Source organism: Xenopus tropicalis, chromosome 1 (genome assembly GCF_000004195.4).
Source record: "Xenopus tropicalis strain Nigerian chromosome 1, UCB_Xtro_10.0, whole genome shotgun sequence".
Taxonomy (NCBI): domain Eukaryota; kingdom Metazoa; phylum Chordata; class Amphibia; order Anura; family Pipidae; genus Xenopus; species Xenopus tropicalis.
This window is the reverse complement of record NC_030677.2, coordinates 146302939-146322463: the sequence shown is the minus strand read 5'-3', so window position 1 is coordinate 146322463 and position 19525 is coordinate 146302939. Positions and strand designations below refer to the sequence as shown.

The 19525-nt window shown below is 39.8% G+C and overlaps 2 protein-coding genes across 2 annotated transcripts; one reads left to right on the top strand and one right to left on the bottom strand.

Moving 5' to 3' along the window:
• Positions 1 to 226: 226 nt before the first annotated feature.
• On the bottom strand, positions 227 to 7668 carry iscu (iron-sulfur cluster assembly enzyme). The gene is made up of 5 exons (NM_203757.1): positions 7550 to 7668; positions 3325 to 3438; positions 2430 to 2540; positions 2046 to 2124; positions 227 to 1250 (listed from the first exon to the last, which is right to left on the bottom strand). Exons 1-5 carry the CDS (start codon positions 7637 to 7639, stop codon positions 1168 to 1170), a joined length of 477 nt encoding a protein of 158 aa, NP_989088.1. The 5' UTR covers positions 7640 to 7668; the 3' UTR covers positions 227 to 1167.
• Positions 7669 to 11945: 4277 nt separating this feature from the next.
• On the top strand, positions 11946 to 16982 carry sart3 (squamous cell carcinoma antigen recognized by T cells 3). Its single transcript, NM_001016732.2, is given in 4 exon segments — positions 11946 to 12124; positions 15582 to 15708; positions 16104 to 16208; positions 16412 to 16982. Coding segments are annotated over 4 exon segments (576 nt in total). The 5' UTR covers positions 11946 to 12007; the 3' UTR covers positions 16639 to 16982.
• The last annotated feature ends 2543 nt before the right edge of the window (positions 16983 to 19525 follow it).

Below are 19525 nucleotides of genomic sequence, written 5' to 3'. Positions count from 1 at the left end.
CTCTGCATCATAATAAAAGTTTACTTAAAGGTGAACCACCCAATTAAGGCTGTGCTTCCTGCTTCATACTATTTAAAATATTATAAAAGAGTTGTCATAATTTATGGATCAGGCATAAATGGTGCCTATACCATGCTGTACAGTTAGCAAATATGCATATATCTACACACACCCACACAGCAGCAAACTATCTAAAATACAAAAAGACAACACATATAACACTTTCTTTTTTTATTATCTTTTACCAAATATATACAAAAGCAAAAGGCAGCTGGTCAAATGCACTGCATACAAAACTAAGAAGCATCATATAATCCCTGCTTTCGATTCTACCAGTATCATTCTGAGTACTCAAAATGGGGAATTTTCAGGGCTGCTGGTATGATACCTGGAACATGCCACTCCCTATTAAAGGCCCAATGTAATTAACTCAATGTACTTTTCTCTGGCAGGATATGGCTTAGCAAACCCAGTCTTGGTAACAGAAGGAGGGGATCAGGGGCTTCCAGTCAGACATTTAATTTTCAAAAATGAACCTTTCTGAGAACAATTGCATTTCAGTTCAGTAAGAGCCACACAAATTGGATCAGAACACAGTGGCAACGTTTGTTTGATTCTTGTAATTCAGCATGGGTTTTATATTGTATTATGAATGCATAGCCATTTATATACAAAACCGTACAAGACTTATCAAGAACTCAAACATAAGGGTGCTGGAAACAGACGGGGAAAAACCACACATCCTCACAATCGTTGTGCATCTGAAGATGTGCGTTGTGGCATTTCCCAATAATACTTAAACAAAAACTAGATGACTAGATGAAATTTCTATATTACTTTACGTGGAAGGTATGACAAACCTGGCACTGTAATGTAGTGCCATGTGTTTAAACCAGAAATTACATGTGAACAGAGGATAGGTGGAGGTCTTGGACATTAGGGAATAAAGAACAAAATAGTTTTGTTTATACACTCTAAGTATACTCAGCTTGCAAATTGAAAATAATCACATTATTAGGAGGAGATTCACACAGTTTGACAAGCTGCTAAATAATTGTGCGTATCAGAAGTCTGCCATTCAAATGGTAAAGACATGCTTTAATACCCAAAAGAACAGCATAAAGTGACTAAATGTTGCCATTATAGTAGAGCTCACACTCTGCTCAGCTAGCCACTTGCTGCAGCTTCGTCTTTATCCTGCTTCAGTCTGTAATCTGCCAGGGCTGCTCTGATGGCATCTTCAGCCAGCACTAAATAAAATGGAAAAAACATAGGCACAAAAGGTTACAAGAGACAAATCAGAGATGAAATAATGTGCAGAAGAGTTAGATAAATATATTAACTAGTTCATAACTAATACAAGATGTTTAAATAAAATATTTTTCAGTCTTGTTAACTGTGGCAGTGAGTTAGTTAAAAGCCTCTGAAACATTCCCTGCACCTTGTCTTTGGTTGCTTGTTGACAGTATTGCTGCAGTAAACAATATATAATGAGCAGTGGGATATAAGCCTCCCAACTATGCCCTTTAGAGTGATGGCACCCCAGAAAGTCGCCCGCCCAGGATAAATATGCAATCAAAAGAAATGCATACATTTTCCCACCAGCAATCTAAATTATTACATTAATGTTGCCCATGGTAGTGAAGATTTATTTTGAGCAACTAATTTCCGTGTGTGCCATCACTGTTAAAGGTGACAAAAAAATTCCCTCTTCCCATGTTTTCACCTACAGTGCCATCACCACATGAAAACTCCACTGCCTCTCCTATGGAATTAGAGTGACACTTCAAAAAACAGCTGTCAAAAAGCTTAGTCAGTGTGTTATGGCACCTTTAGCACTATTCTGTACACCTCATTGGAAAAGTAAATGAAAATCTACTTTGGGTCCTAGTGAAGGATTCCTAGTGAATCTATGCACCTGATCATAGAAGCTGCTGAGACAAACATTTTCTGCCTAATCTATAAAAAGCATTATTTTTACATAAAAATATGCAGGAAATATGATAACATTCATAAGTCTGGTAATACAGAGCAAAGACCCTTACTGGAACAGTGCAGCTTCACTGGTGGAAGGCAGAGTTCTTTGGCTATGTCTGTATTCTTGATAGTCATAGCTTCATCAACCTGTGTTTAATATAAACAAATAATACAATATTAATTAGCAAAAAAACAGGCCATTACTTTACCCTAAACAGTCTAATGACTCCTGTCTAAGTGTATATGACTTGCCTATCTGAATATACTCATTAGAAACTTTAGAGTGGCAGTAGAGCAGTATTAAAGAAATGCTATTTACATTATAAGTGTAAGTGACTTATTTTAACATCCAAGTCATGTGTGTCTAAATATCATGCTAATTCACAAGGGATAGCTAAATCCCTTACTATAGGGGCAGTGAAGACATTTTATAAAAGCAATTGTCATGTTACCGTTTTTCCCTTAACCCATTCTGTGGCAAGAGAACTGGAGGCAATGGCAGACCCACAACCAAACGTTTTGAACTTGGCTTCAATAATCTTTCCATTGTTGTCCACTTCAATCTGTAAGGTGAAACACAAAGCAAATATCAGTCTGATAATAACTACCATCCCAGTACAGCACTAAAAAATGGGCCTTAGAGGATAAAGTAGCAAGAAGTATAAAAAGTAAAGAATATGCTGTTTGCCAGTGTTGCTTGTTCACTGCATCTGTGTAAAAACTCTTTAAACCTATGTCTTCCATGAAGAAATAATAGTACCTACAACAACAAAGCACTGAAGAAAGCAGGCCAATATAGAGTATGGGAAAACCTGTGTCTAAGGTTCATAATGTCATACATCATGATTTGTGGAAAAAGTTACAAAAACAAAATGTTACGTTTTAAAACTTTATTGGAAAACGGGTGTCCGAGATTCACAATTTTGTCATATGGGAAAATGTCTGCCTGACATGAATTTTAGGAAAAAATTACAAAAACAAAAAGCTAAGTTTTAAAAATTTCCATGTACACAACTAATCTGGTTTTCAAACTGTAAAGTTCATATGCAAATCTGGTGAGTTCTAAGTGAACTCTTTGTCCCCCAATCAGTGCTAAAAAAAACCCAAAATATATCACATGCCAAATTAGCTATATTATACTTATACATCGTTTTAAGTGAGATTTTTAATCTGTAGCGATTCTTAAGAAAATGGTAACCAGTCCTTAGATGACCTAGGTATGGTGGCCCTACAGAATAATGAGCTGTTTCTGTAACCAAGAGGAATATGAAAAACACAAGAGAGCTACAAATCTTAGATTCAACTCTAGTTATGAAAAGCCATTTCACATTAACACTCAGCATTTACCTGTAGTTTCATGACATCACCACATGCTGGTGCTCCCACCAACCCAGTCCCAACATTCTTTGCGTTCTTGTCAAGGGATCCAACATTTCTTGGATTTTCATAATGATCAACTACCTGTGAGGAAATGCCGGTATACAATTTACTTACATAATACAAAGAAGTTTGAAAAACTTGAGGTCTAAGTACTTTTCAGCATGAGAAGGAAACACAGGTCTATCAACTGAAATGCTTGGGAGCTGGTGTGTAGGAATAGGTGGTTTTCCAAAATTTGGATCATACCGTATCTTAAAATAATACTGTCATGGGAAAACATGATTTTTTTCAAACCCATCCGTTAATAAAGCTTCTACAGCAGAATCCTGCATTGAAATCTGTTTTTCAAAAACATTCCTTTGGTGTTTGGCATTCTGCTCATGAACAGTAGAGAACATTTCACAGGTTTCCCCAGTGCACACGCATGAACAGGTATTGACGCAAAAGACACTGGTTGGAATGTAAATAAAATGCTGGCGCAGCGCTGATACCATTTTTTCCCCACAGGCCGGTGCAGTTTTCTTATAACAGGAGCACCAGCCTGGGGAAAAATAGTGATCTGTTTCACTGGAGGTGCCTAATCCACAGCTTAGAGCAGTGATCCCCAACCAGTGGCTAATGCGCAACATGTTGCTCCCCAACCCAATTTTCTATTTAGAAGTACCCAATTAGCACATACTACTAAAAAAGTATATTTTTACGAAAATGGTTTATTTAGATGAAGCAGGGTTTTACTTATGAACTTGTTTATGCAATATATTTTTATAGAGACCTACATAGTTTCCTTTAAATTGTTATTTTTTGTTAACTATTTATATGGCAAAGATTGTTTATGTATTGGTTAATGTGAACATATTTAAGTGTTTTAGAAAAGGTGAACAACCTTTTTAAGTCTACTAAAAAACTTTAAACAATAAACCCACTAGCAATGTTGTGCGACCAATATGGATTTATGCAGCTTAGTTACCGTAAAGTACATGGCATTGTTTTATTACTACTGAGAGAAAGAAAATCCTTTTTACAATTTGCTTAAAATGGAGTGTGCAGACTTTCTGGGTATTGGGTTTCCAGATACGAAATCCCATGCCAGTATACTAGTATCACTAGTCTAATTTTGTTTAAATTTTGTTTAATCAGAGTGAGAGGGAACCTAGGTTGTCATACAGCAAATGTACCTTTGGGCACAACAGAAGGTTTATATCATGCACATTGAGTACAAACATATGTACAGGGGTTTAGTCACCATTTAAATGCTGAGACAAAACAACCAAGCATCTTTAACAAGCAGTTATTTTTGCATGCAGAATGGTAATTTTCTTAACTGTCTGTTTAGAACACACATTTGAAGCATCGGCTTACACTTTGCTACAGATAGATGTATTGATATAAAACCCATGATGTCATAGCTAATGCATCAACATTTTGTAGTCATTTCCAGTTTTATCTTCTCTTAATAGACTTTCATTAGTCCTTATAGAGTCTATTAAGAAGACAATATTTCCTTTGTCCTTAGAGGTGATGTTAATTTAAACAGTTAAAAAATATGCTCTTGAGTGTAATGCAAATAATTCTGAGGCCTGTAATTACACTGGGACAGAAACACAGCAATCTGTATAAATATGGCCAAGGTTACTTGGCCATCTTCTGTGCCCTCTATGATTATGTGACAAGTGACAAATTAAAAAGAACTTGTGGTCTGAACAAGTCACAAGATGTTTACTTCTGCTGCTAATCTTGTGGCAACAAAAAGTCACACATGGTTGCAAATCTATTACAGATGCCAGGGAACAGTGCCAGAGAACAATGAAACCTACACAAACGTAAGCTTGGCCACAAAATCTGAAAAAGTCTAATTAAAGGAGAAGGAAAGGCTAAATCACTGAGGAGAGTCAAATGTTAGGCACAAGGCACCAGTGATTGTAATCACTTACGTGAAACCCCTGGCTGGTGCTCCTGTTACACAGGCAGGTGAGCGATCCTCTTCCTTCCTAACATTTTGGCACCTACCAGTGATTATAACTTTTGTTCTCCTTTAAATTATTACTAACAAAAATGAATTAGTTTAAAAAAAAAAAAAAAATCTGTACAATGTTTTTTTTTTTTTATTGCTTGCTGTGAAAAACTATGGAGTACAAATGGTACTATTCAGCATACAGAGATACTGCTGTTAATAGTGAAATGTTCTGTCACTATATTGACCCACATTTTTATGCCAGCCTTGTTTACAACGTGAATACAAACATTACATTTCTGTAAAATAAGCACCAAACCACTTTTATTGAAATGCTAGATTTAACCCTGTTTTAGGGAGCACTGCATATAATTAGTTAGATCTAGGCCTATATGGGTTAGGGCAGTGACTCCCAACCAGTGGCTCGAGAACAACATGTTGCTCACCGATCCCTTGGATGTTGCTCCCAGTGGCCTCAAAGCAGGGGTTTATTTTTTTAATTTCTGGCTTACAGACAAGTTTTGTTTTTTTTTTTGCATAAAAACTATGTGCACTGCCAAACAGAGCCTCCTGTAGTCTGCCAGTTCACATAGGGGCTACCAAATAACTAAACACAGTCCTTATTTGGTAGCTTATGTACCTTAACTTTGGTACAAAAGTTTTTGTGTAAAATTGCCATTTGCTCAGTTAGTATATAAGCTGCAAATTTAATGGAAGGCAATGAATGCTGAGCCCCTGTAAACACTTGCATCAGATTTTATCTTGTAAACAACAAACATCTGTAATATCTATAGCACAGGCATCACAGTGCTTTAGTTCTTTCAAGGAGAGTTACAAAGGTCAAAACACCTATCCTGACCCATACTTCATTCCCATTCAAAAGAATGGCAAAATCCCTATCTATACTATGTGCTGTCGTATTAACCATCAGAGCATTTTAAAAGTCATATATCTCTAAATTGTTTTAAATACTTTTAACTTTTACTAAATACCGGTGCCAGTGAATATGGGTGTTTTGGTCTTTACCAAATCACAGGATTGCCCTCATCCAGGAAAGATGTAGTTAAATATAATGTCAGGTCTGCCAATCAACTAGCAGCGAAGGAATGAAACTGACCACCCCCAAGATGAAGATTAGCTATCATGCCACAATCCAAATTGTATGTGTTGTTGACACAGGAAAGCAGCCAAAGGAAATAAAGTGGCACAAATTCTTAATGAAAACAAAAAGTAATTTAGAGATGTATAATTTGTTTTTGACAAATGTGTTTTTGCTTGCCAAAAGTGCCTTGTATGAGAAACTCACAACAGGTATTGACAGAAAGATAGCCATGCATACTTTTAATGATATTTTTTGCAAAACTGTCTATAGGGGCAGAAAAATAAGTCTGAGAATTTGGCATCACAACCACAATATTTCCTTTTCCTGAATTCTCCCGTAAATGTCCCCTCATAACCTTGAAACACTTCAGCTACCGTAGTGGTGCAGTGAATTATATTTATATATGTACATTTGATACTGACACTAAAAAACTACTCTTCAAAATACAAATGTCCACGAAAAGTTGCCTATAGGTCATGTTGCTCGTTTTTTACCGAAAGAGCTGCATTTGTGAGTAATTGTTACTTGAAGTCCTAAACCAGTTTTACCAACCTGACTGTCCCTTCTTAGCCAGTCAGTTATAGCTTGTAATTCTAACGGACAGCATGATGAATACTTTTCTGGCAAATTAATCAATAGCATGCAAAGCCTATGGTATGACAGAAGTAAAAAAAAAAAGAATACATTTTTGATGTCAGTATCTCTTATGGCAAACATGTCTTACTTAGCATAAAGTTTTACCATATTCCCTATACCCTCAGAGTGCTAGAGTCAGTCATTGTCAATTCCTATCAGTTGCTAACTCGGCTTCTCTCTTGAGACACCTTTTCTCTCAAGCCATTCGGGGAAGTGAAGCTGACAACCCCACTGGCTGCTGTTACTGTATTTCACCACAACCGAAGCTGACAGCCTTCTATTAAGAATTAAAACGACTCATGTTGTAGTCCTCTGTAAAGATGGTTACGGTGTTAAAAGATAAACGTGTCGGCTTGCATTGGCAATAAGTACTTTATAGTATGGGCTGCGAGGCGAGCGCTGTCACTGTGACACCTGTGTCACCTTATGTAACACTCGTTTCCTGCTCCCACACTACCCTGTTCCGTATTGGCCCCGTACGCCCCACGCACAGCGCTGCATACCTTCTTATGATAAGAAGCACAAGGCACCCGAAACTCGTGCACCCCACATTTTCTCCATAAGGAGCAAAACACCCGGCCCACGCCAGCCATAGCGTCCTCCACTCGCGCAGCTAGCAAATAGGGACGCGGCGTGCCAACGCCACACAACGTGCGGGTCACATGGCCTGAGGGGGCGTAACCAACAATAAAGTTTGTTGCAGCCAGGTTGCGTAATAAGGTTCAGCGTTCTATTATGTGTAACGTTGAAGTGTGGAGCTGTCATGTACTTGGGCTTTAGCTCATTCTGCAGGGATAAGTTTCTTTTGTTGCCCTATAACTTTATTAGGTTTACCAAGTTCAACCGCAAAGTCAAGGGACTCTTTATGCCTATTATCGCTAACGTGGAAGTGGAATTGATGTAGTTTACATCCAGTAGTGTAATAAAGTAGCGCGATATCGGAGTTGGTTTTGGTCAGTTTTTTATTCCAGGCTAGAAGAACCTTTGTACGTATTTGTCATAGACATGGGTGTCCGCAAAAACTGCGGGGAGGAAGAGTCATTAAGTAAAAAGCAAACTGTGTTTTACGTACGTATTAGGTTTATTAGCAAAGCCTGTAACGCTGCTCGCAACTAATAAGTGTAGAACCAGGGGGCTGTTTAAAGTGATGGCTCACCTTTTATTTCACTTTTAGTTTGTTATATAAAGGCCAATTCTATTAAACTTTTCAATTATATATTCTTAAGTCTTTATTATTTGTTTCCATAGTTTTTGAATTACAGTATTTGCCATCTTGTTCTCTTTGCAGCTTTTAAAAGGGGATCACTGACACCTGAGACAAAAAAACTATTGCTCTGTGAAGCTACAGTTTTATTGTTTAATTCTTTTCTCAAGGAGCAGGTAGCTGAGAAAAACCAAGGACAAGCTGGGCAATATGTTACATTTCAACACCGATCTGGGTCAGGTGTGTAGAATTCTAGGGGGGGGGGGGGCAAGTGGCCTTCCTTGCCTCTTTTTGCAGAGGCCTATGGCCATGGACAGTTTGTGCTGGGCCAAGTCGGCTGGGCATCCTAGGCAACCCAGCCAGCCACCTCACCCCTTTGCATGCATGCATGCATGTTGACTACTGGGGAGGTAAATGACGAGTGGGAAGTGGGAGGACAAGAGCCCAGACTAGTGACAGGTTACATTGTACCCTGGGCACATGCCTCTTCTGCCAGACCCATTTCTAGCCCTACAGAAAGTCACTATATATTGGGCTGGTGCAGGGTTGCTTGGGCCTCTATGTGCTTTAAATCAGGGGTTCCCAACCACCGGGCCGGGGACAGGTGCTGGGCTATGGGCTGTGCTGAATCGGGTCACCTCTGGTCCCACACAGCCATGACAACAGCTATGCAAAGCCCAGGAAGCTTTCTACTGATTGCTACAAGGACCAAAGTACTTAAAGGAGAAGTAAAGGCTACCAAAGAGTTAATCTCAAGCTGCAGGCTTACCTTCAGTTGTCTCAATAGTGCCCTCAAGTCTCCCCATATTGCAATCGTTCAGATGATCAGAAGCCAAACGTGAAAAAAAAACGCCGAGCTGGGTAAAGAGGATTCCCATAATGCATCGCTCCTGCACAGACCCTATAACCCAGGACACTAGGCGGCGCATGCGCATGTCTCTCTTCAGTGACACAAGCAGGCATGCTCCCCTACCATCTGAGCTGGCCCCTATGAGCGTGCACCATTAGCCGGACACAGAAGGAGCAGGCGAGTGCTGCGGGGAGCAGGGGGGGAAGTTTGGTCGCCGCAGGGACGATGCTGGGGGGAGCTGGAGGATGCGCATTTAGGTGCACAAAAGATCCAAGATGGCTGACGCTACAGAGTGCAAATAGAGCAAAGTTAAAAGGCACATTTTGGGAGAAGGGAGCATTATTTTAAAAAATAAAGTTGGCAATCTACTACAGGCAAGGGGGCTCTACAATATATTAAGGGCTATAGTAGAAGCCTTTCCTTGCTCTTTAGAGCTCCATACTAACCGGCAGGGGATGTCACCACTTAGGTAAGAGTAAGAAGAGCAAAGGGGCTGGGCGCATCTAGTTGCAGGGAAACAAGCTCAGGTCTCCCACTGATATTATATATGATTATGTATTATGATAGCTGTATTAGATTTTATAATGTAGTAATATTAATAAAATAAAGTGCATAATATAAAATGAAATAATTACATTTACATTATATATGTAATAATTAAATTATATACTATGCACTAGTTGCGCCACCCCCCATTCCCGGTCCTTGGAAAAATTGTCTTGCTGGAAACCAGTCCTTGGTGCAAAAAAGGTTGGGGGCCACTGCTTTAAATGACAGGAACTATTTTGAATCCTAGTTAGGGCCTGCACTGGTTCCATGTGCCAATTGTTCCCCTGACCCACACAGAGACATTTTGGATGTCCCAAACCCATGGCATAGCGATATGAGCTTGGCATCCACCGCAAAAATGCTGAACCCCCACCACATGGGGAGCAGGTTCAGACCCCACTATTGATTTTTTTTAAGGCATTGAATTGTGCTTTTGGGACTAGAAATGTTTAATGTAAAGCAGTGCAAGTGTGTTGGCATAGCTACCAATGTGTGACTGTAGGGTATTGCAACAGAAAAACATGACACAGCCCTAAAGCAGACCATACACGTAACAATTTTTCCTTTCTTAACTATCAATTCCAGTGTGATATGACAAAACCATCAAATTATCATAAGGGGAGCGTGCACTGAGTGATTTATATCTAGCAATCTTTCATCTGATATCAGTCAGAAAATCTATCATGGTATATTGAAATTGCTCATTAATTAGGGCTTCACTGGGCCCTTTATACTCCTGGGCCCCTCTGCAACCACTGGGTCTGCTTCCTCTGTAGTTACGCCCATGTCTGCTGCCCTTGGCACCACTGATTCAGCGCTCCTTCAACTCTGCTTATCCTTTGGGATCCAAGAGACTGCACAGTCCTGCGACTGAATCCTGTGTTTTTTTGTCGCACCACCGCTCCCTCTCCTTGCTGGAGTACCACAAAAATATCTACCAATAAAATAAAGCAGGAGTTGCTGTCAATGCTCCCTGCTTATTATTGTCAGAGCCCTGCTACAAGTCCCCTGACAGTGATAGAGCTGCATAGTAATAGTTCTGCATCAGAAGCTTTGCTTTCCTCTAGTGATGAGCAAAATTTTTTGCCAGGCATGGATTCACATTGGAATTCCACATTTCGCCATTGGCAAATTTTTTACGAAACTGAGCTGACAAAAAGTTTGGGGTATGTGCTCTGCCAATGGGTCCAGGTCTGGACTTTGGCAAATGCTGGAGGGGCTGCTGTAACATCCTATATATATTCATTATTTATGGGCCCTGTGGGGTGCTGTTTGGGCCAGTGCATTTATTTTGTATTAAAGGGGTGGTTCACCTTCTTATTCAAACCACTCCCTGAGTACTCATTCTGGGGGTATAGTTTTCCTATAAGGTGAAGCCTACCTTTTTTTCCTAATTCCACTTTTAGGACCTAGTGTGGAATCAGGCAGTAGAGCCCTAAGCAGTCTGCAACCCTCCCCATACAGCAATCCACAGACAGGGTTGGCAGGTTTTCCGCCAAATTGGGCTACTAATTTAAAGCCCAGGTGGGTTTCCAAAGTACCAACCTGCCATGGTACATATTTGGGCTAGTTTTTGGAGCCTTGGTGGGTTTGTAGTTTGAAAACTAGCCAAAGTTTTTTTCCTCTGACATGCCTATCACAGTGCATGCTGGGTTTGTATCTTACAATTAGCCTACAACTAAGATTAATATAAAATTACAATACCCAGCATGCAATTATAGACAGAAGCTTCTCTTTGCTGAACCTGAAGAACTACTATAACCTGGATGGACTGGGCACAGAGGGCAGGGAAACATCAGTCATACCAGTAACTGTAGTGATTTTATGCTTTAAAAAGGTATATCTCCCCATATATACTTTTATTAAATTGCACTATTTTTTGGCTTCTTTAAAAGTGGCTTTTGGCTAGTTTTAGAACTGACTTTGGCTGGTTTGGGAAAATAAATCAGGCAACCCTGCCCACAGAACTCTCACTAGTCAGCAACATCAGTATAATTCTCAGCAATGACCCATGCTGCTCTCAGTACCCGCTTAAATCTCACAGCAAACTGCCCCAGAAATATTGAGAAGAACACGCATTAGATTGCAGATAGCTGCAAAAATATAACTGCTCCCCTACATTCTAAAACCGCCACAGAATGAAAAGAAACATAATCCCCTCAATGAACAAGCGCTCCCGCGTTTACGTTTAATATACATCACGTGACGATGACGCCGTGCGTCACGTGCGATTGACGCCAGCAGAGGACGAATCGCCACTAGGTACTATCCGCACCCGTGAGGAGGGGTAGTATGGCGGCTGCTAAACGTGGGGATGAGGAGATAGAAGCCCAAGGTATACGGGATGAAGAAGAGGAGATGGAGTCTGAGGGAGAAGGGGCCCCCGATGATTCTTATGAGGGATCAGGCCAATCTTCTTCTGAAGAGGAGGACGAAAAGGAAAACGAAGCAGAGATCCAGCGTCTGGAAGAGCAAGTAAGACTCAGGGGAAAAGGCCCGCTCTAATATATCACTGTTTATTAAAAATACAACATATTTTGATTTTAATACTCCCTGATAAGGTAGCCTGCGTTTTTTTTTGGCGGAGCAGGCATGTGTGATGGCGGGCTAAGTTTTGCTCTTTGTAACTTTTATACACCATTATACAAGTTACACTTCTGGGGATGGGGGGAACCATATCAAGTATTTTATAATGGGTGACTTTATCACTTAATAGGAACATGTACTCCAGTTTCTCACATCAGCTCATTCATTTGGACATATGGAGAAAAGGTTCATAACTACCTGAATTACAAAAAATAAAGTTGATCTTGCACAGATACCTGTTTCCATAAATTGACAGAAAACCATGTCAGTCTTTCTGAGTCCTGAAGTAGGTCGGTACCTGGGGGGGTTACCTGTCAAAAAAAGCATGTACCCAGTGGGTTGTGCATAGGATGTACAAATGCGGGTCTGTAGGTCTTATTTATATTCCCTATGGCAGTGCTGTCCAACTTCTACGGTGCCGAGGGCCGGAATTTCTCTAGCATACATGGTGGAGGGCCGCTAATGGAAGCCAGTTTTGACCACTCCCCTTTTTGAAACCACACCCACTTCAAACCACACCTATTTTATCACAATGGTGGTAGCACAGCAAAATCCCAAATGCTTGGTCCTTACTGTGGGGATATCAACCATCATTCATATGTGAAAGAATTATGTCATATTAAGATATACCCTTAAATTCCATATGCCTCCTCCTCCCCTGTGGATAGCAGAGCAACCCCCAGTACATAATTACACACCTTCGGGACCATTTAATGGCTATTTCCAACTGCTAACAAACTCCCACAACAAACCCCCTGCCAGGTTCACCTCCCACAAGCAGCATAGGGCAAGCAGAGTATGGCACACACAGGAAGCACTCTGCCTGCCCTACCCTTCCTGTGTGTGCCATACTCTGCCTGCCCTACCCTGACTGTGTGTGCCATACTCTGCCTGCCCTACCCTGACTGTGTGTGCCATACTCTGCCTGCCCTACCCTGACAGTGTGTGCCATACTCTGCCTGCCCTACCCTGACAGTGTGTGCCATACTCTGCCTGCCCTACCCTTCCTGTGTGTGCCATACTCTGCCTGCCCTACCCTGACTGTGTGTGCCATACTCTGCCTGCCCTACCCTGACTGTGTGTGCCATACTCTGCCTGCCCTACCCTTCCTGTGTGTGCCATACTCTGCCTGCCCTACCCTGACTGTGTGTGCCATACTCTGCCTGCCCTACCCTTCCTGTGTGTGCCATACCCTCCCTGCCCTATGCTGGCTGTATGTGCCATACTCTTCCTACAGTACCTATGTCTGAGGTGTGAAGAAGTGAACAATGGGAGTGATTACAGTCTGAGCCTGAGGTGTGAACACTGCAGGGGGTGAACAATGCAGGTATTTGAAGGTGTGAAAAACACAGGGGATTACATATTTAAACAATACAGAGGGATTACAGCCTGAATCTGAGGTGAGAACCATGCAGGGGGCCAGTTAATCTCAGTACTGATACCATTTAATGCTTACTCAAAAGTAAGCCATCAAAGCAGCCAGACAGGTGGGGGGCCACACAGAGGGGGGTCGCGGGCCGCATGCGGCCCGCGGGCCGCCAGTTGGACAGCACTGCCCTATGGTATCTGTAGTATCTACATATTACTGCCCTGCACACTTCTGATGTCACTTCTGACTTGCAGCAATGGCACTTTCTGTTTAATAGTGGTCAATGAGTTGCTGATAAGGCAGTTGCAGTTTGGATAGTAGATCTTAAGGTCCCCATGCACTATAAGATCTGCTCGCTTGGCGATGTCGCCAAGCGAGCGGATCTTCACCCGATATCCCCACCTACGGGTGGGTGATATCGGGTAGCAAGTAGCTTAAAAAAAAAATAATCCGATCGTTTGGCCCTGGGCAGTCTGTTCGGGGACCGCATCAACGAGCCGATGCGGTCCCCGATCCGACTGGATTTTCTAACCTGGTCGATCGAGATCTGGCCAATTTTTCAGGCCAGATATTGGTCGGCCAGGCCGCTCGGTTCTGCCCATACACGAGCCGATTAGCTGCCGAATCGGCAGCTATAATCAGCCCGTGTGTGGGGACCTTAAGTGGGTAAAAATGCAGGTCACAGTTTTTGGGTCCTGGTTTCTAAAATTGATCCACTGATCATCTAGAATTAGTTGGCCATAGGCCTAAATGAGATGATGTCTGGCACAGTGGTGCTTCTGGTGCTGTTGCATGGCCCTAGCCAGGGCATCTGCTGTGACTTTTGCTGCCGTTGACCTTAACTGGTTGTTCTGGTGATGTAGGCTGGGATATTTGTCTTGAACATTAGAAGTGACAAGTTCACTACCGGTTGCTGTTTCCTATTGTCACTGGGATAAAACAGCTAGTTTGATTTCCTACTGATTCCAGTTTGAATTTCTGCAAAGCCTTTTTCTCCAAACACTCCAGATTGTGTTTTAAATTGCAGTACAAAGTGTTTTCTTAATATCAGTACAGGTATTGCCAGATCAGTGTAAAAATAAAATGTAATTTTAAGGGCACCTATCGCATAAATATTTTTTCCCCAGTGGGAGGTGCGGGCTAATTAATGTCTAGATCTTGATCCAGAAAAGGGTAAAAATCTGGAGCCAGTTACAATTTGGCTTAGGAGTGTCAAAATGCTTTCCTGTCCCTGAAAGGGCAATATATATTAAGAACTGTACACGTAAGAAAAAACTCATAACTTATTTTCCTAAAATATGCTTATCCTACGCACTGGATTTTATTAACAATCATATTTTTTTATAGCTTACTTTTTTAGAGCTAAAAATTGCATGTTTAAATAATTAATCAAAAACACTAATTTATTGTTATCATGTGTAAAAAAAAATACCAATACAGAACTACATCATCTAAAAGCCGGTGAGGTAATGTAGAAGCCAATGGGCACTGTCCTAGGCATGAAATTCTTGATTTGGTTTAGGATTTGGCTAAATCAGGGTAGTATTGGTATTAAACCATATCCTTGTGCATGGCCAAACCAAATAAGGACCCTTTAAATCATGATTTTTTTTCTAGTGTTTTAGGTAACTTGCAAATTCAAATTAGAGTTCAGATTCAGTTTCAAATTTTTTGTGTAAGATTTGGTACATCTCTGCGTGAGAGACAACAAAAATCCTTTCTAGTGCTGCACTTAAAAATATATATTTTTTTTATAATTTGCCTGTTAACATGTGCCACAATAACCTATCCCCATGTTTAAGAGGTACGGGAACATAATGGTCGCTGTTCACACAACTAAATTTTAAGTGGGTAGATAACTTTGAATAAGTGAGAGATAAACCCTTTAAATCAAATGGTTTTTAATTTCTCAAGTGCATGTTTTTTATTTTTCTGCTTTGGTCATTGTTCCCAAGCTATTTCTTTTATTCCCTCTAGTTATCTATAAATGCCTTTGATTACAACTGTCATGTTGACCTCATCAAACTGCTGCGACAGGAAGGGGAGCTGGAGAGGCTTAGACGTGCTAGGCAGAAGATGAGTGAGCTTTTTCCATTAACTGAAGGTATTTATTTGGCATAGTTTTTTTTATCAACCTCAACACTAACCTTTCTTTCAAACCATGATGGTTTTGCTCTGCTATATCTTCTCTGCTTACAAGGGGAATATACTGACCGTTATATTTGAAGACTTTCTAACACTGTAAAAATGCTTTCCTAGTTAATGTTTTAAATATACCCAGTAAGACTATAAGGCCACATATGCTTTAGACCGAAACTTTTATTTTCAAAGTCTGTATTTTAAATTCTTTGTTTTGTGTATTTGAGTAAAATACCTTAAATTACTGAAGTCTGATGCATGTAGAAATAACTGTGCACTTTTGTTCCTCGAAAAAGTTGCTTATGATTATGCAGCAGACAAGCTGCAACTATTGCTTACATATGTTGTGTCTTTGTGTAGAGATTTGGCTGGACTGGCTCAAGGATGAAATGAAAGTTGCAGATGAAGGATCCTATCGTGAGAAAGTTTATGAACTCTTTGAACGAGCAGTAAAAGACTATATATGTAAGTGTGTAAGCTGAAGACTCTTATATAATAAGAATTAAAACTGCAAACATATTGCAGCAGGATATATGATGTTTCTCTGTTGTTCTGAAGCCTATCAAACACTTTATTTGAAAGTAGATATATAGAAATCAGTGTTAAAGAAAAAATGATAAAAGAAAACTGGAGATGCTTCTTACAGTGCACTGCTTGTTATTTCTAAGGTCCTGAAATTTGGCTGGAATATGCACAGTATTCTATTGGTGGCATGGGAGAGGAGGGAGGAATTGCAAAAGTTCGCTCTATCTTTGAGAGAGCACTAACTGCTGTAGGACTTCATATGACTAAAGGATCCACACTTTGGGATGCATACAGGGAATTCGAAAATGCAATTTTGGGAACCATACAGGTAAAACGACTTTTACTGTGCTCTAAAAATGGAAGTATTTAAGGATATAAGCATCTGTATTTGGGACTCCTTTATATGAAGTAAATGATCAAATCTTTGTTGCTTATGCAAATGTACCAATGATGTTTCTAAATAATTATGATTAGAATAATTGAATGCCTAGTCCACAAGTTTTATAATATCTCTTTGTAAAATCTGTTTGCCAATCTGTGGGGTTCTTTCTGCTAATGCAATATCTGAAGAATTCCATTATAAGACACTTTTGTCTGTCCATGCTTTTTAGCTGGGTTGCGTTTCTATTTCTAAAATACTTTTCACTAGGCTTGGACATAGAGACCTTTTTGTGGGTGATTCGAATGGAGCTATTGCTGTATTAAAAAAAAAAATTTTATATTAGGTAGTGGGTGTGTATGTATGTATATAAATAATGTCTGCATTGCTTGCTTAGCCAGTGCCTGGAAGCATCCCTTCACCAGAGCAGCAGCAGATGCTACATGCGCAACTTGAGCGGATCCACAAACTCTTCAGACGTCAGCTTGGTGTTCCTCTCTTTGGTATGATGTACATACATATTTGCTGTACTTGCTAACATGCATTTGTTAAATGCACACAGCTTAAAATGCAAAATTTTTGCATCTGTAGACTATCAAAACCCCATATGCAGAATTTGCCACATATATGTGTGTAAATAGAAACAGTGTATAATTGTTTTAATAAAACAAAAAATTATTATTCTGGTTTATTTTTTTCAAATTGAACAGTAGTGGCATAAATACATAACACTGTGAATATAGTGATAACTTATAGTACACTATTGGAAATTTAATACAGTTTTAATTGGGCCTAGAAGTAGTTTGGGCACTGGGAAGTAGTTTGTTCCAATGAAGTTGCCCTAGCTAATGGATTGAGTATCATGTCAGTTTTAAAGTAAGCATTTGTTTTGTGGCACCCATATACAACAGTTTCACCATGTCTTTCTGTTTTTGTCACTCACTCTGAGACTAGCCCCATATAGACTAATTTAACAAGAGCATATTGTTTCCTGAATTTATGATCATTATGTGAGGGGAGCTGCTTTTGGCAGCAGTTGTTGAAGGTAAAAATGCCATTCTATTTGAGTTTTTGGGAAGTTACAAACTTTTTTTAAATTTGTGTCTGAACCACTGACATTTGTAGGTATGGCTCTGGAGAAGGACTTTTTAACAGTTCCTAACATTTTTTCTTTTGTTTGCAGTGTCAGTTGCAAATGATAATGTGTAGTGTTTCAGTGTTTCCTCTAACTTCTTTTCTTTTGCCTTTGCTTTACCTACTATTAATTAAAGCTGATTTCTCTTTCTTCTCTAGACATGAATTCAACATATGCTGAATATGAAGAGTGGTCAGAAGAACCAATGCAAGAGGCTCTGATACAAAGTTATAAGAAAGCTTTGCAGCAGATGGAAAAGTGCAAGCCCTATGAAGAGGCTCTGGTATGATCCGTCAGTCTACTTTTTAATTCTCAGAATCATCATTCTGCTACACAAACTAACAAACCGTTTGCTTCTTGTAATTGCATGTTCCTTGGGTAGAAATTGCCTAGTGTAGGAAGAATAATGGTTGTCCCCAGTGACTGCCAAATGCCCTTCTACAGGAATAGATTTTTTTAGCCATTTAAAGGACAACTTATAGCAACCCCATCAAAAGTTGCAGTGGGGGTAAGAAACTGGTGTTTGAGGTTATCTTTTAATGTATTATATGGTGCAACCCATACATTCAGCAGTGGTTTCACACACAACAGGCAGAAAGCTATATAGAGTAAATTCAATAATGGCAAAAATTGCATAAACCTAGTGAAGGCCTTAACTTTAAATGGCTTGATTTATGAATAGATATGCAAAATGTCAAGATGCACAAAAACTGCCATGGTTTCTACCCATAACACTATTTCCCCCAGGTTTCCAGTGTTATCTTGGGTGCTGAGTAGAATGCCCACAATCTGAATTACGAAGGTGGTTAGTGTGAAGCGCTTCACTTTTGGTGTGCCACCAGAAGCATTTGCATGCAGTAAGATAATCAAGTCAGTTGCCTGTGCATTCACAACTTGAAAGGGAGCTGCAGGTGTTACTTCTTGTCTGGTTTTGAGCATATCAAATAAGGCCGGACTGATTGGATTGGTGCTATGCGCATGTAATGGGGCAAATAGCTCTGTGAATTGTGCTTAAGTATGCACAATTCTTATGGCCAGTACAGGATAACAAGTGATAACAATTTTTCTCCACAATAGTCATTATAGTGTCAGCTTGGTATTTTGACTTGGTGCCTTAGGGTTCATAGACTCCAGAATTTATTTGACAGCAATTTTTTAGGTTATTTTATCTGCACACTGTAACTGATTTGCTTTTAAAATAAAGTTATCCATTGATTCCAGCAAAACTGCACTTACTAGCCATTTAAAAAGATGCAATACTTACTTACTAAATTACATGCTTCTCAGATGAGGAACTGGACTTACTTACATAGAAAGACGAGTCATTGCCTTTATAGTTTGTGTTTTATACATCCTTTTTTCTTTAATCTTTGCAGCTAGCTGCAGAAACCCCTAAGCTTGCTGAATACCAGGCTTACATTGACTTTGAAATGAATGCAGGAGACCCGGCTCGCATCCAGCTTATCTTTGAACGTGCTTTGGTTGAAAATTGTTTAGTTCCAGATCTATGGGCAAGATACACTCAATATCTAGTAAGTATTAAGAACAGGCTAGAGTCCTATTTTAAGCATTTAATGTTCAACAGAAACAGCTCATTTTTAAATATGAAATAATTAAAGCACTAGGGTAAGATTTTTTTTTTTTTTTTTTTATCAGCCTTTAATAAGATAGATTGAAATGCTCCAGTATATATTTTGTTTTGTACAAGTGTGGTAGCTGTTTAAAGCTGTAGCTTTTTAGAAT

Excerpts from the sequence above, each read along its gene's own strand:
- iscu (NM_203757.1), bottom strand. The coding sequence starts at position 7,639 with ATGGCTGGCGTGGGCCGGGTGTTTTGCTCCTTATGGAGAAAATGTGGG. Across the intron at positions 2,541-3,324 it reads GTGATGTCATGAAACTACAG|ATTGAAGTGGACAACAATGG; the intron begins GTAAATGCTGAG and ends TTCACCTTACAG. Across the intron at positions 2,125-2,429 it reads AATGGGTTAAGGGAAAAACG|GTTGATGAAGCTATGACTAT; the intron begins GTAACATGACAA and ends TATTAAACACAG.